Source organism: Diceros bicornis, chromosome X (genome assembly GCF_020826845.1).
Source record: "Diceros bicornis minor isolate mBicDic1 chromosome X, mDicBic1.mat.cur, whole genome shotgun sequence".
NCBI lineage: Eukaryota > Metazoa > Chordata > Mammalia > Perissodactyla > Rhinocerotidae > Diceros > Diceros bicornis.
Window position 1 is genome coordinate 123996942 of NC_080781.1, and position 16763 is coordinate 124013704.

The 16763-nt window shown below is 42.0% G+C and overlaps 1 protein-coding gene across 1 annotated transcript in view; it reads left to right on the forward strand.

Moving 5' to 3' along the window:
- The window catches only part of ADGRG4 (adhesion G protein-coupled receptor G4), a 98886-nt gene that overhangs the window by 22102 nt on the left and 60021 nt on the right, over positions 1-16763 (forward strand). The window contains 1 exon segment of the mRNA XM_058535121.1: positions 10556-16609. Coding sequence (XP_058391104.1) covers positions 10556-16609 — 6054 coding nt within the window.

The window sequence follows — 16763 nt, forward strand, 5'->3', positions numbered from 1 at the left end:
GTAGTCCTTCTCTGTTCCTTTCTTCTTCTATACAGAATTGATGGTCACTTTAGTTTGACCTCTGTCTGAAAGCTGTACTCTTTAACTCCCCTCCTCCCTCATGTTTTTGATATCATATCTAACCTCTTTGTTGTGCATTTGTATCCATTATGTTCTAATCATGGAAATAGATAATTTTTCCTATTTGTGGTCTTTTCTTTTCCCCTTAAATCAGTCCTTTTAACATTTCTTGTAGCACTGGTTTCTTGGTGACAAACTCCTTTAATTTTTGCTTATCTGGGAAAATTTTGATCTCTCCTTCCATTTTGAATGATAACCTTGCTGGGTAGAGTATTCTTGGTTGTAAGTTTTTTCCTTTTAGCACTTTAAATATATCGTGCCATTCTCTTCTAGCCTGTAAGGTTTCTGCTGAGAAGTCAGCTGATAGCCTTATGGGGTTTCCTTTGTACGTAACTTGACATTCTCTTGCGGCTTTTAGGATTCTCTCTTTATCTTTAATTCTGGACATTTTGATTATGATGTGTCTTGGTGTGGGCCTCTTTGGGTTTATCTTGTTTGGGGCTCTCTGTGCTTCCTGTACCTGGATGTCTGTTTCCTTCCTTAGGTTAGGGAAGTTTTCATCTATTATTTCTTGAAATAGATTCTCTGCCCCCTTGTCTCGCTCTTCTCCTTCCAGGACACCTATAACACGGATGTTAGTGCGCTTGATGTTGTCCCAGAGGTCCCTTAGACTGTCCTCAGTCTTTTTAATTCTTTTCTCTTTTACCTGTTCAGCTTGGGTAATTTCTTCTAGTCTTTCGTCCAGCTCACAGATCCGTTCTTCTGTATCCTCTACTCTGCTTTTGAGTCCCTCTAATGAATTTTTCATTTCCAGTATTGTATTCTTCATTTCTGATTGGTTCTTTTTTATATCTTCCATTTCTTTGTTGACGTTCTCACTGAGTTCATCTATTCTTCTCCCCAGATCAGTGAGCATCCTTAACACTCTTAGTTTGAACTCTCTGTCAGGTAGGTTGCTGATTTCTGTTTCACTTAGTTCCTTTTCTGGGGTTTTGTCCTGTTCCCTTACTTGGAATATATTCTTTTGCCTCTTCATTTTGCCTCTTTCCCTGTGCTTGTGTCTACGTATTAGGTAGGTCAGCTACGTCTCCTGCTCTTGGATAGGTGACTTTATGTAAGTGATGCCTTAGGAGGCTTCCAGTGTGCTTCCCTCAGTTCTCAATGTTCCAGGGGTGACCCCTATGTGGGCTACGTGTATCCTTCTGCTGTGGCCTGTTTGCTCTCCCTGTAGGCGCCCAGGGAGGCTGAGTTATGCTCCTGGCCAGCTGTTGTAATGCTCAGCTGCTTGTAGTTGTTGTGGGCCCTTCAGTCTCTTTATGAGGTGTGGGGGGCCCCAGCACAGTTGGCTGCAAGTTCTAATACCACATTTGTGTTGCAGTATTTCTTTTAAGTGAGTAGGCCCCCACCATGGCAGGTTGTTAGGCTCAGGGCCTTACAATTGCTGTAAGCCTCTAGCCTATTAGGTCTCTTGTCAGCTCTCTGAGGATTGCAGCTGGGTGGGGCTGGCCTCAGGCACAGGAGCACCCAATTGTTTCAGGTTTTGGAAGGTGGAGCAAACCTCCTATGTGGGTCTTTGAGAAGCACAAGTCTTCTGCGGCTGAGAAGCCCTGCCGCTCACACAGGTCCACACACACAGTCAACACAGTCCTGCCCCGTGTGAGCGCCCCGACCTCCCCAAGCGGACCCAGTCTCTCCACGGCGGGAGCCCCACACACTCTGCCACCGCCCCACACTCTCCACCCGCTCCTTGTGCACACCCTGCCCCGCTCAAGTTGGCTCAGTTGCCAGGCTGCAGAGAATCCAGTCACCAATCTATGCAGGCCCACAAGTTGCCTGAGGGCTTGTTGTTGGGTGGGGCCAGTCTCTAGGGTGGGCTGCCTGCCCTGGCTGAGCTGGATTAAATCGGTGCTCTAGCGGGTGGGGCAGACCCTGGGCTAGCAGGCCTCAGGGAGAACTCCAATGGTGTCTGTGTCAGCACGCCCACACCAGGCCACAACAATGGCCGCCGCCAATGTCCCAGTCCCTGGAGAGGTCTCACCCCTCACCGAGATGTACTCAGGGCCTATTAGGTGAGTCTCTTGTTACCAAAGCACTGTACACCTTTCTTTCTGGTGATTTTAGGATGCTTCCTGAAACGGGTGAGTTTGCGCGCGGGCCCTTTAAGAGCCAGTTTTAGTTTCTTTGTGAACCGGGTTTTCTGGGGGTGCTCCCCAGTGTTTTAGTAGCAGGCACAGTCAGTTATTATGCCGCTGGTCTCGATTGTGCTGGGTTCACAAAATGCCCACAGCGGGGGCGCTCCCCGGCTCAGGGCCCAGCGCCTCCAGGGAGGCTGCGGACCTGTGGGCTGCTCCCGAGGCCGTGAAGCTGGCGGCTTGTGAAGGCGGCGTTTTTCCCCTCCAGAAGGGAGTTTCTGCCTCTTCCACCTCAGTTAGGATTGTCCGTTGTTGCAGGAGTTCCTCTCATCCAGTTTTCAGTTCTGTCTCAGGGGTAATTTTTCCACCAGTAGTTGTAAATTGGCTGTGTCCACGGGAGGAGGTGAGTTCCGAGTCTGCTTACGCCGCCATCTTGACTCCGCCTCTATTCAGATTTCTTTAGTTTCACTTGTATTCATATGTGTGTGTGTGTGTATTAAGTTCTATACAATTTTATCATCTGTGTAGGGTTGTGTATCCACCACCACAGTCAAAATACTGAACGCTTTCAGCATCAAAAGGATCCTTCATGTTGACTTTTTATAAACTCACCTGCCTCTCTCCTGCCCTTTCTCCCCAGCCCTCTCTGCTCCCTTCATCCTTAGCCCTTGACAACCACTAATCTGTCCTTCATTTCTACAACTTTTTCATTTCAAAAACGTTAATAAATGGAATCATACAGTATGTAACCTTCTTAGGATTGGCTTTTTTTCATTTAGCATAATTCTCTGGAGATCCATCCAGGTTGTTGCTTGAATCAAGAGTTCGTTCCTTTCTATCGCTGAGTAGTATTCCATGGTATGGATGTACCATAATTTGTTTAGCCATTCACCTGTTAAAAGCCATCTGGATTGATTCCAATGTTTGGCTCCTACCAGAAAAACCCTGCCATGAACATTTGTGTATGGGTTTTTGTGTGATGATGCTTTCATTTGTCTGAGATAAATGCCCAGGAGAACGATTGCTGGGTCCTAAGGCAGTTGCACATTTAGTTTTATATGAAACTGTCAGACTGTTTTTCCCAAGTGGCTATACCATTTTATATTCTTACCAGCAATGTATGAGTGATCCAGTTTCTCTGCATCCTTGCCAGCATTTGGTGTCACTATTTTTTATTTTAGCCATTCTGGCAAGTGTGTAGTGATGTCCCATTGTGGTTTTAATCTGCATTTCCCTGAGGCCTAATGATGTTGAACATCTTTTCTTATGATTATTTGCCATCGGTATATCCTCTTTAGTGAACTGTCTATTCATGTCTTTTGCCCATTTTTTTAAATTGGAATTTTTTTTTACTCTTGAGTCTTGAGAGTTCTGTATATATTCTAGTCCTTTGTTGGATATACATTTTACACATATTTTCTCCTAGCCTGTAGATTGCTTTTTCATCCTTTTTACATGGGCTTTCACAGAGAAAAAGCTTTTAGTTTTGACAAAGTCCAATTTATCAATTTTTCTTTTTGTGGATCATGCTTTTGGTATCAAGTCAAAGAACTCTTTGCTTAGTGTTAATTTTGCATCCTCCAACCTTACTGAACTCACTTTTAAGTTCCAGGAGGATTTTTTTTTAGATTGTTTTGGATTTTCTACATGGACAGTAAAATAATCTGCATTGCCTTTTATTTCTTTTTCTTTCCTTACTGGAGCGCCTCTAACTTCCAGTACTATGTTGAATAAGAGTGGTTAGAGTGGCCATCCTTGCCTAGTTCCCAGTCTTAGCAGGAAGACATTTAGTCTTTCAACATTATGGTTCGTTTTAGCTGTAGTTTCTTGCTGATGTTCTTTATCATTCTCTATTCCTTAGGGGCTGGCCCCGTGGCTTAGTGGTTAAGTGCACGTGCTCCGCTACTGGTGGCCCGGGTTTGGATCCTGGGTGCACACAGACGCACCGCTTCTCCGGCCATGCTGAGGCCGAGTCCCACATACAGCAACTAGAAGGATGTGCAGCTATGACATACAACTATCTACTGGGGCTTCGGGGGGGGGGGGGCGGAAATACTCTCTATTCCTAACTTGCCAAGAGATTTTATCATGAATGGATGTGGGATTTTGTCAAATGCTTCTTCTGTATCAACTGAACATGTTTGCTAACCCCTTGTAATTAATTAATCGCTAGACTTAGGGTTTGAAAGAATTTTTAATACCTACGGATCCTGTTTAAAAAGCTACCGACACTTGATTGGATTGCCTTTATTTGGGATATGAATGATTCTTCAAGGAAGATATTGTTTCAGGGAATGGCTGTGATTTGGGATCCCCATTGAGTTTTGATGGCTAGGCTTGCAAGGGCACCTTCATGTTTTGATTTAGCACTGTGATGCTCTCCTCTAAGGTTTATGTCTCACTGTTTTGGGTGATTGCTTTTCCTTGAGCTGTTCAGCACTTGCAGAACTTGGCTTTTATTATCTAAGTTTGTCTCTCTCTGATTCTTTTAGGTACAGTGCCTTCTTTCTCCTGAGTTTGTGGTGGTTCTGTGTAATTCGAGGGCATGCACTTATGGGTATTAGATAATTGAAGTACTGGCACGTACTGTTTTATTTCTTCTCTACATATTTCATCTGTGGACATCTCATCTTCTCAACACTACACCTCTCTGGGCCTAATCTCTAAATGAAGGGATTGAACACAATCTCCAAGACTTAGTTCTAAAATTCTGTGATTTTAATTAATGAAGACTCGAGTCTTTATTAATAAAGAATTTAGAGGGAAAACTTGATACAGTAATCCCTCTGGAAAAAACTTTTCATCTGAAAGATTCAATGGGAAGTTTGCTGAAATATAGAAATCCAGGCTTTAGGTTAAAATGAAGCAATGTAAGTTGCACTATCTCCTAAGAGATATCTGGTACTTAAAATGTCACCTGCTTGACAATTTTGTTCAACTCATTTGTTTTTCTTTATCTAAATATTATACTTCTTTTTGAGATGCTTATTGGAAGTGTTAATAACAATTAACATCTATAGCTCAGCCCTCTCTAGATAAAAATATCATGCCTAACTCCTGTCCTCTGTGCTCTAAAAGAGTTTCCCATTACTCGTTAGGATTCCTCTAGCAGTGCTCTTTGAATGCTGTATCAAAGAAGATAACTTAAGCTTTTGTGGTATTTAGTGTTTTATTGTTTTCCTAAAAAGTAAATGCAGCTCTGTCATTAATCATTTGTAAAGGAGTGGGAATTGTGAACTCTTCTCTCAATGATTAGTACATTCATAGAGAGTGATTCAGGCTCTGGGATGCCACACTCCTCAAATGTGATATAAGTAACACTTTAACAGTTTGCTAAGCCAGTATGGTAAAGCCATCTGCATAAAATGGAAACCAAGATCCTGACAATTCTCCTTTTACTTGTAGTTGTGGACAGATTTGAAGGCAGAAAGCTTGAAATAAATATTGTGCTGCTGAAATATACCAGTTTCTTGATAAAACCTAACAGAATGTGAATCTCTGATAATTGAAACAATGTTGTAAAATTAAGTGAAAAAGTACTTATATAACTTTGACTTTTCTCCTTATAAATGTGTGTACTTTTGTGAACACAGGCTTCTGTTGTCACTCATTCTACTTGCTAATGACCACAAAACCCTAAAGAACATCCTACACACATCTCAAAATTTCTATATATGCAAATTAAAAGTAATTTTAATGCTCAAAACAGTGAAACAAGTTAGTAGATTTTCTACCACCGTAATTATTCTTACATCGTACATAATATGCTTCCCAGGGGCATAAATTCAAAATGCTAATTTCCCAACAGTAAATATGCCTGATTTCATTTTGAGTGATTTTAACTGGGGAAAAATTATGACTCAGTCTTGAATTTTACTATGCTCCGTTTTCACTGAGATATTCCACCATCTCCTCAAATTCCACTTATCCAGGTCTAAACTAGATGTTTTTCTTCTGAGTGAGGCTGCTTTCCCAATTTTCCTGTTTCTGTGAATATCGACACTATTCTTCAGGTTGCCCCAAAGCAAAATTTGAGTTCTCTGAGATTTCTCTGTCTTCTCCATCTCTTAAACCTCTTTGTTACTGTAACCTGTCAATTCTCTCTTTCCAATAGCTATAGTATTCGGAATCCTCACGCTAATCTCATTCCAAGCCCTTATCATCTCCACTTATTTAGTTAGCCTACAAATATTTATTGGACATCTACCATGTGCCAGGCCCTTTACTAGGCACCGAGGATACAATGGTGAGCAAAGAAAGATGAGATCCCTGCCCACAGTGTAGTGAAGAAGACTGACATTAATAAGCACACACAAATGTAAAACTGCAGCTGTGACAAGCACTATGAAGAAGGGGTAAGAAGTGTCATAAGATCCTAGAGTAGATTGGTTTGACCTAGTCATGGAGGCCAAGGAAGGCAGGTATCCCTGAGGAAGTGACACATGAGCTGAGATCTGAAGGATGAGTACAAGTTAATCAGAGGAAGAAGGGCGGAAAGAACATCCTAAGTAGAGGTAACAGCACATGCAGTGGTCTTGTGGTGGGAAAGAGAATGCCGAGTACTGGAGGACTGAAACCAGGCTGATGGGCTGAAGCCCAGAAAACAAGGGGGAAACCACACAAATTGAGGCTGGAGAGGTAGATAGGGACCAAATAGTGCATAGCTTTATAGACTCTATTAAGAAAACTGTGGGTTTTTTTAATCCTATGAGTAATGGAAGGCCACTAAAGGGAGCTGAGTGTGTGAATGTGTGTGTGAGACATTATAAAATTTGCATTTCAAAAAGATCATTCTGATTGCATTATGGAACAGATTGGAGGGGTCCCAAGAGTAGAGGCAGAGTCCAGTTGGGAGGCTACTGCAGTAGTCCAGGTGAGAGATTGATGGTGGCTTGGTCAGGGTGATAGGTGATAGAGATGGAGAGAAACAGATAGAGTCAAGAGATATTTAGAAGATAAGTTCCATAGGATAAGATTATGGGTTGGCTGTGGCAGGTGAGAGAGAAAATGATGGAGACAGAGGGAAAGGGTTTTGGCTTGCATAATTGAATGTATGATGGTGCCATTCACTGGGGGAATACTGAAAGAGGACCCAGTTTGGAGAGAAGATAATGAGTTCAAGTTGGGGCATATTGAGTTTGAGGTGTTAATAGGATATCCAAGAGATGATGTCAAGTAAGCAATTGGTTATATAAATGTGGAACTCAGAATAGAGAGCTGGTCTAGAGATGTAACTTTGAGAATCACCTGTGTATAGATGTAAATTGGAATCCTAGGTGTGAAGAAACATAGAGTGAGAATAGAAGAGGTGCTGGGACCAAGCATTGGGGAACTCTAATATCTAATGGCCAGGTAAAATAAGATGAGTCTGCAAAGGAGATAGAGAAGGAATGACCAGAAAAGTAAGAGAAAACCCAAGAGTGCATTATGTCATGGAAGTCAACGAAAAGAGTATTTTAAGAAGGAGAGAGTGGTCAACATTGTCAAAAGCTGTTGAGAGGTCAAGTAAGATGAGGATAGAAAAAGCATACATCGTATTTATCCATATGGAGGCCATTGGTGACCTTAGTGAGTGCTGTTCAGTTGAATGATGATGGCAGAAGCCTGATTAGTGTGGGCTAAAGAATGGGGCAGGGGAGCGTGGAGACAGCAAGTGTAGATAAACTTTCTTTAAAGGAGTTTGAGAATGATGGGGAGGAGAGAGATAGGCCAGTACCTATAGAGGGATGGGGAGTTTTTATATTTTATTGCAAGAGACTGGAACATGTTTTAAACCAATAGGGAAATGCTCCTTAAGGAAAGGAGGGATGACTGCTGGTGTAAGGTTTCTGGGACACCAGCACTGCTAAGTTTCTATCTGATGACTTCAGTTATTTTTTCCCTTGAAGTAAGAGGCACGGTTACTTGATAAACATGTGCTGGTAGAGTTTGAGAATGGGGAAGGTTTGAAATAGTTATTGCAGACAGTAGGAACATAAATTGGCCAGAGAAAAGTAATACGATGACTGGGCTGTGTGAAAGGCTTATTTGAGGTTGGTGATCATGAATTTATAGAAATACTAGTTCCTCCTCTTGTGTGACTGTGTCCAGCAGTGCTGAGCTGCTCAAGTGCAGGTATGGAGGCGATGGATAGTTGGGTTGGCCTAGAGTTGGCAGGAGTGAGGTGGGGAGCAAGGCTCTACCAGTCTCCTAAAGAGTCTCCTTGCCTTCAGTTTCTTCCCATTCCTACCCATCCTGTACACTACCATGAAATTCATTTTCCTTAAAGACTACTTTTTATCAACTCATTCTCTTTGCTCAAGAATCTAAATCCTTCCAAATGGTGTGGTGGTTAAGAGCACAGATGATAGATCTAGGTTTGAACTCCAAGTCTGAAGTTGAGCAATTCATGTAAAGTTTCTGACACTCTAAAATGGGAGTAATTGTAGTATCTCCCTTATAAGTTTGTTAGGTGCATTAAATGAGATAGCATGTAGCACAGTGCTTGGCTTGTAGTAAGCGCATGGAAGCTGCTATATTATCTTCTCTCATCTGTCTTTCCACTCTCCCTTTCAGGTCCCATCCTAGTCTGACATTCTTTCTCACTCCTATCCAATATACTCGTTCCCAGCTAGACTGATCTTTTCACTGCCTCCATATTCATTGCCATGTGCCTTGCCTTCTCTACCCAAACCCCACCATTTCTCAAAGGCCTATATCTTCTAAGGCAAAGCTTCCTCATTAGCTTGAAGCCGGTGTTGATCTTTCACTGCACTGATCTCCCATTGCACTTTAGAGACATTTGGAACCTGATTATATTCCATTGTTCACTTTATTATAAACTGTATTATTATTTTATTGTTTTGTTTTAAAAATACTATATTTTTTATAAAACTATTTCAGTAATATAAGACTTTTCCAATAAGACTGTGAGCTCTTTGAGGGAAGGAATTATGCCATAAAATCTATACAGTTAGCTCTTTGTATCCATGGGCTCCTCATCTGCGGATTCAACCAACCACAGATCAAACGGCCTATGATAGTCGCCTCTGTATTGAACATGTACAGAATTTTTTTCTTGTCACTATTCTGTAAACAATACAGTAAAACAACTATTTACATTGTATTAGGTATTATAAGTAATCTAGAGATAATTTAAAGTATATGGAAGGATGTGAGTAGGTTATCTGCAAATACCATGCCTTTTTATATAAGGCATTTGAACATCTACGGATTTTGGTATTCATGGAGGTCCCGGAACCAATCCCCTGCAGATACCAAGGGACGACTGTACATGTCTCACAGGACCTAGAATAGTATTCACAATACTTGTCAAATTTAATCGACTTGAATTGAGAAGTAAGCTAGGCTCCAGTGGTCTTCAAAGTGGGGTACATAATTCTAGAGGGTACACAGATAGTACATTAGAGTGCAGGAAGAAAATGTTGTAAAACTTCTATTTACATTTATTTTTATCATACCTTTTTGACATTTCTATTTTTGTGCATGTTTATAATTTTCATAATACAAATTTATTATACATATACATGTATACACTACTGATAAACAAATATATATATATATATATATACATAAGTGGTGCATGTTCAAGAAATTTTAATCTTGGGGTTCCAGATCAAAACATTTTTAATCTATAGTGTTTAGATGAATAATATAAATTTGACCTAGTCTAAAATAGCAAGCCTTTATTAACAACAGTTTATTGTTTTCTGAGCACTTACTGTGTGCCAGGTGCTATGCTAAGTGTTTTATATGCATTAACTCAATTTTCAAAACAATTTTAAAAGGTAGGTGTTATTATCTCACATTACAGAGGAGGATATTGAGGCCCTGAGAGGTTAAGTAACTAGTCCAGGGTTACATAATGAGTGAGTGATGGAGCCAGGATTTAAAACTACATCTATTTGAATCCAAAGCTGGTCCTCTTTTTTGGGATTTTTAGCTACACAATCCAATTTCTTTAATATATACAGGACTATTCAAATTATCTATTTCTTCTTAAGTGAGTTTGGATAACTTGTGTTTTTCAAGAAATTGGTCCATTTCCCAAAGCTAATCCTCTTAATCAGTGTACTACTCTAGCATGCATCCCTCTTTTAGGAGTGCCTATATCTTTTTATGGAGACCCTATGGAATGGATGTGCTCCTACTTGTTACTTAAACAGGGCGTTATGAGAACCATATAGAGATTTTAGAAAGTCAAAAATCATCTTAAGATAAACCAATTAATTGAGCAATTTGATGATATCTGATATCTACCTCCTCTTAAAAATATGAGAAAAAATTAGAGAGCTCTTTCTTAAAGAATTATCTCTGATTTCTAAAGCTGAATCCAAAGTAACACATGCTTTCTAATTTTTCAGTTGTTTCTGAAAATATAACAATTCAAGAAACAAGTACAACTCTTTCACAACAAATAGATTTGACAACTCCACCCCAAGTTACTGGACTAAAGCCGCAGAAGACTGTATATTCTTCTACAGTGATGAATAAAAGCATGCCTGTATTTGCAACTGATTATACGACCATAACATATTCCAATACAACATCTCCACCTCTGGAAACAATGACTGCACCAAAATTTTTAAAGACATCCATAGCTGAGAAGGCTACATTTGCAGCAGGTGCTTTGTCTACTTCAGCAACCATTGCTCTGCCCACCAAGAGTATCTCCATAGGCACTGCTACCAATTCCATGAAAACAACTAGATCCCCATCTTCAGAGAGCACAAGGACAACAAAAATGGCCGAAGCCATTGCTACTGAGACCTTTCATCGAACTACGGCTACTAATTTCCTATACACACCTGGATTTACCAAGAATTCAACTGTATTCAAAACTTCAGCAACTGGCTCTCAGTTGGCCGTTATGAAGACAACATCTTTATTCTCATCTATTGAATCAACATCCATGTCTACAACATCTCGGCCCAAACACAGATCCACAGGTATTGGGGACCTCTCTTTCTCCACAGCTAGCCAGGAGTTTCTCGCACCTCCAGTGGCTCAAACTGTACCTTGGTCCATGGTGGAACAGACTTCAGCTACAACTACTCACATTGGGACTGCATCAGCATTCCCACCTGAGTCTGTGCTCATCTCCACAGTTGCTCCAGTGGTTTCTGTATTTCCTAGAAATCAGACAGCACCTACACTGGCAACAACTGATACGGAAATAGCATTTACAGCTCATTCAATGACGCTCCCATCTGAGCCTATTGAGACAACGCCTGTGCTAAGAACAGCTGAAACAGAATCAACATCTAAAAATTTCCAGGATGTCTCTTTACCCAGAGTGGAGGATACAATTTCCACTTCCACGCCAAAAGAGGCCTCTTCTATGGTCGTTTCTTTCAGGACATCCTCTCCATTCACTGGAGCTCAGAGTGTACAGACAGTTATTGATGCTGAGACTACACATACAGCCTTGACTCCTGGAATCACACTTGCACCTACAGTGGCTGAAACTATTCTTTCCCCTACAATCACTGGGCCAGTATATACCCAGAATACACCCACAGGTGGTGAAAACATGCTTCCTTTGATTTCCACTAGATCAGCTTCCACATTCAAGGCATCTGAGTCTGCTCCCACATCAATAACAGATGAAGGTGCCCATCTATTCTCCACCAATGAGATCATTTGGACTTCCAGACCACATCAGACCCTGTTGACATCAGTGTTCCCTGGGAGTACTTCTAATACAGAACATTCATCCACAACTACTAATATTATCATCCCACGAGAAGCATCCACAGAGAATGAGACTACCACTACCACTGATGCTATTACTACTGCTGATGCTACTACAGACAGATATACAACAACTCTATCCAAATTGACATCTCCGTGGTTTGCTAATTTCTCTACAGTTTCTGAAACCACATCTGTAACCAAACTGCCTGAATTTAGACTTACCACCTTACTACTAAAAATCACCCCTATGTCCACAGTAGCTGGAAAAGAACTTCTTTCAACACCAAGAGAGACAGCTGTTCCACCAATAGATATAATATCTACCCTTGCTGACACTGAACCAAATTTTTCTACTGAGAAGAGTGCTTCTGAGACCACACAAAAAGAGACAGATGGTACAACCGCATTTGGAGAGACAACAGCCACTGTATCAGAGTCTGCAACAACACAAAGATTCAATGCTACTGTGACAAGGAAAGAAACAACTTCCCATTATCTTAAGGGAAAATCGACTGTAGCAGCAACAAGTGAGCTTTTTCCATTTGCAACCATGCTGGAAGCAACAGATGAATCTCCACAAATGATGACAGCTTCTGTCACCATTTCCCCTTTTCCTGATATAGAAAAGTTGACTATCCCATTGGATAATAAAACTGCAACTACTGAGGTGAGAGGAAGTTGGCTTTCTACGAAATTGGTGAAAACCACACCTGAGAGATCATACAATGGAACTACAGAAATCTTTAATTCCACTCACACCTACTCAGTATATTGGACTTCAGAGACTCCATCTGAGGGGAACCCAGCTGCATCTTCCACTTCTGGGAGCACACAGACATTCCCTGAACCCCTGGGTTCTTCCACTACAAGGATATTGGGGACCAGTTTTGACACTATCCCTACAAACAGGACAGCTATGTCCTTGACTGCTGGTATCTTGCCCCCACAGCCTACAGCTACCCATTCCTCAGCAACCCCTGTGCCTGTTACCCATATCTTCTCACTGCCAGTTAATGTCTCTGCTGTCACCTCTATGGTGGTGTCTGAGGAGACTAAGGTTACCATGCCTGAGCCTTCTACACTGGCAATGGCTTCCTTCACATCTATGTTTTCAGATGTCTCAACTCTGTCATCAGCTACAGTGACCACAGCATCAGTGCCACCATTGGATGAGACTGCTTCCACAACTGATGATACCGTGCCTACACACAGAGACTCGATTCACACCACTTCAGAGGCCACAGTAGTCTCCGTCAGGATGACATCCACGGCAGTTCCCTCTCTGACAGAAACTCCAGTTCCCTCGCCGAAACTTCCCACTCTTGTGGCAGCTGAGGCTGAGACCACCCTTCTCTCCACCTCAGCTGACACAGTAACCCCATCCACACCCACTCTTGCCTCCTCCAAATCTCTCCCTGACAACATTCCTGTTGTGTCCTCCACTCATGTGATCTCAACTACGTCTACACCAGTAGCAACCCAAACCATATCTCAAATGGAGAAGACTTCTACCCATTTTCTCAGCTTTCCGTATACTTTCAGTGGTAGTGGAGATGTTGTTAGCTTGGCTACTGAAACTTCTATTGTTGAGGAGACCATGCCCTCACACACCTCTGCCAAAAAGCTTACTTCTTCAGTAGATGGTCACATTTCTCAATCTTCCACACGTCTTGTAAACACACTGGTCCCCACCCTATTAGTGACTGACATTTCTACCTTATCTTCTGACCAAGAGCAGATGACCACCTCTCTGGAAAACACCCCTAGTACTATGGAGGTGACAAAAATGTCCCCATCAAAGAGTCCTTTTATTTCAGACTCCCAGAGTACTCCATCCTTTGAAATGATAGATACAGGGTTTGCTGAGACCACAAACATTTCCAGTCACCAAACACATTCACCTTCAGAGATTCCACTTGCAACTCCACCTGATGGGATTTCAGCTTCATCTCCCACTTCTGGGAGTACACAGGCTACAGCCACCTCGACCTCAAGTAATACAGTAGACATACACATTTCAGAAATGTCTACTAGTCTTGGAAAAACAGCTCTCCCTTCACAAGCTCTGACAACTACCGCATTTTTGTCTCCTGAAAAAGAAGGCATGAGTGCCCTTTCAGTACATACTCCCAGGAGTGAGAAAACCATAGTAAGCTCCACCTCTGTGACTCATCCTTTCTCATACCACCAGGGTACTTCATTTGTAGATATCATAACTTCCAGGGCAACCAGAATGTCAAATCCTGTTAACATCAACACAACTCATTCACACTTGCTTTCACCTACGACTCAACCTGAGGGGACTTCAGTTGCCTCTCCCATTTTTGAAAGCACACAGACCTCTCCTAAGTCCCTGTCTCTTTCCACTGGACTGTCTAGTGCCTATTTTACAGTTATCTCTACTGATGGGATCACTACAGCCTTTTCTGCTCCAAATGTACCTACGGCACTTAGGAAAACCTCTATGGCAACATCTGTTCCTATCTCCCAGATGTCCTCACTTCCAATTAGTGTCACTGCCTTCACCTCCAAAAGAGTTTCTGACACTCTCACAATACTAGTGACTAAATCTTCTAAAACAGCACGCCCAGATTATTTGAAAAGTCTCTCTAAAGCCACTTCTGGGCCTGTGTCTGAGATATCCTCAATGTCAGTTAATGACTCTGCTTTCTCACCTCCAGCTGTTTCTTCTCACTCTTCCACAACAGTTGGATCATTCTCTACTTTATTGTCTTCAATTACCCCGAAGACTACTATGACCATACAACCATCTACATTGGATGCCACACCTGTGACATATGCTGGGCTTACTTCAAAAAGCACAGTGATTTCCTCTGCTTTCACTACTTCAGAAATGACAGAGGTGTCCTCCAGGATCACACCTATATCCCTTTCCTCTCCAACAGAGCCAACTTTTCCCTCTGTGAAAACCATTCCAGCCACTATTATGGCCGGGATAGTAACTCCATTTGTAGGCACCACTGCCTCCTCTCTACTCAGTTCTAAGAACACTGAAGATGTTTTTTCCATTCCAAAGACCACAGTTTCACCATCTCTATCAACAACGCAACAATCATCACAAGGAGATGAGGCTACAACTCTGGGCATATTATCTGGGATTACTAACAGTTCCCTGTCTACTGTAAGCAGTGGTAGAGTAATAGCTCTCACAAATACTTATTCCAGAACTGCTGCCCCTGAAAGTGTGCTTTCATCTACCGCTTCAGAGAATCTCCATACTTCTTTGAATATTCAGGTGTCCCCATCTTTGACTAGCTTTGAGAGCACTCCTGGACCCACAAAAAGTGTAAAAGCCACCACTTACCTTTCTTCAAATACAGAAAAGATGACTTCCTTGTCAGAAAATACTTCAACAACTGAACCAGCAAAAGGTGCCACATCTGTGAATACCCCTGTTTTATACCCTCCATGGACTTCAACCAGTGCAACCCCACCCTCTTTGACATCATTTCTTTTTTCACCTCATAGTAATGAAGCCAAGTTCTTTACTCCAAAGACTTCTCTTCCTCTTACATCCCAAATGGTTGAACTTCCAGTTTCCACTTCTGGGAGCACACAGACATTCCCAAGAACCACAACTAGTAACACCCAGTCTCTGCTTATGACTTCCTGGAACACACCCACAGCTGAAGATTCTCAATTTCCAGTCTCTACCACTACTCATGTACCTGCACCCAACAAGATGGAAACAGAGACTCCATACCTTGCTCCTGGGTCTTTCTCAACATTCACAGCCTCTCAGATTGGTCTTGTATCTGGAGATGTTATGGCAATGTCATCAATTTCCACATCAGGAATTCTTCCTACCTTGGGGATGTCTGAGAGCCCTTCATTGTCAGTATCTTCAAGATCTATCCCTACCACTTTGGCTGACATTAAGCACATATTTGAGAAGAAAAACACATCTTTAACTCCTGGAACCATACTTCCATTAAACCCTTCTGGTGTTGCTTCAGGATCTATAATTTCAAAGGCTACTACTTTACCTATGCTGACTTGGATCTTATCTAGTCTCCCTTCAGGTTCCCCTCTGGCAACTGTATCCAATACTCCTCACATTATAACTTCCTCTACAGCAGAGGGGTCAAAACCCACATTTCTGACTTCTACCATGACACCAACACACCCATTCACTAACTCTACAACACTACCCTTTGCTACTGTAAGCACCATACTCACCAACACCACTCCTATACCTACAGTGGGCAGTATCGCTACTGGCTTCCCAACTTCTCTCCCTATGTCTATAAAAATCACAGATGACAGTGTATACATTTCCAAATCCCCTGAAGCATCTTACAGAACCACCGTGACTGCCAACTCCAGGACTGTATCTCAACCTCCATCCTTTAGTAGGATGAGTAGGTCACCTCCTACAACTGACCACACCCTATCTATTGGCTCCGTGATTCTGTCTAGCCCTACAATAACATCTGCATGGAGCAGAATCCCAGCTGCATCAGCATCCCCTACTGTACTTTTTCCTAAGCCCACACGGGACTCCCTTCCAAATATAACCAACACTTCATCTGCTGCTACTGGAGCCTCATTTCCACTCATATCCACTGAAGTAACACATCCTTTTACAGCAACTGTGTCTTCAAGACTATCTTCCTCTTTTGAGACAGGATGGCTGCACTCCACACCTTCAGTTGTATCTACAGAAACATTGACTTCACCTATTGCTGCTGTGTCCATAGGTATGTTCCACAATGTGTGAGTGTATCACTAATAGGATGCATGCACAATGGGCCATGTGTTCTCCAAGGTGGCCAGTTCTCTGAAGGCAGAAAAGGATAAAAAAAAGGGTACAGGTATTTCCTATCTCCTCAGATAGTGGGTACAAGTACCTTG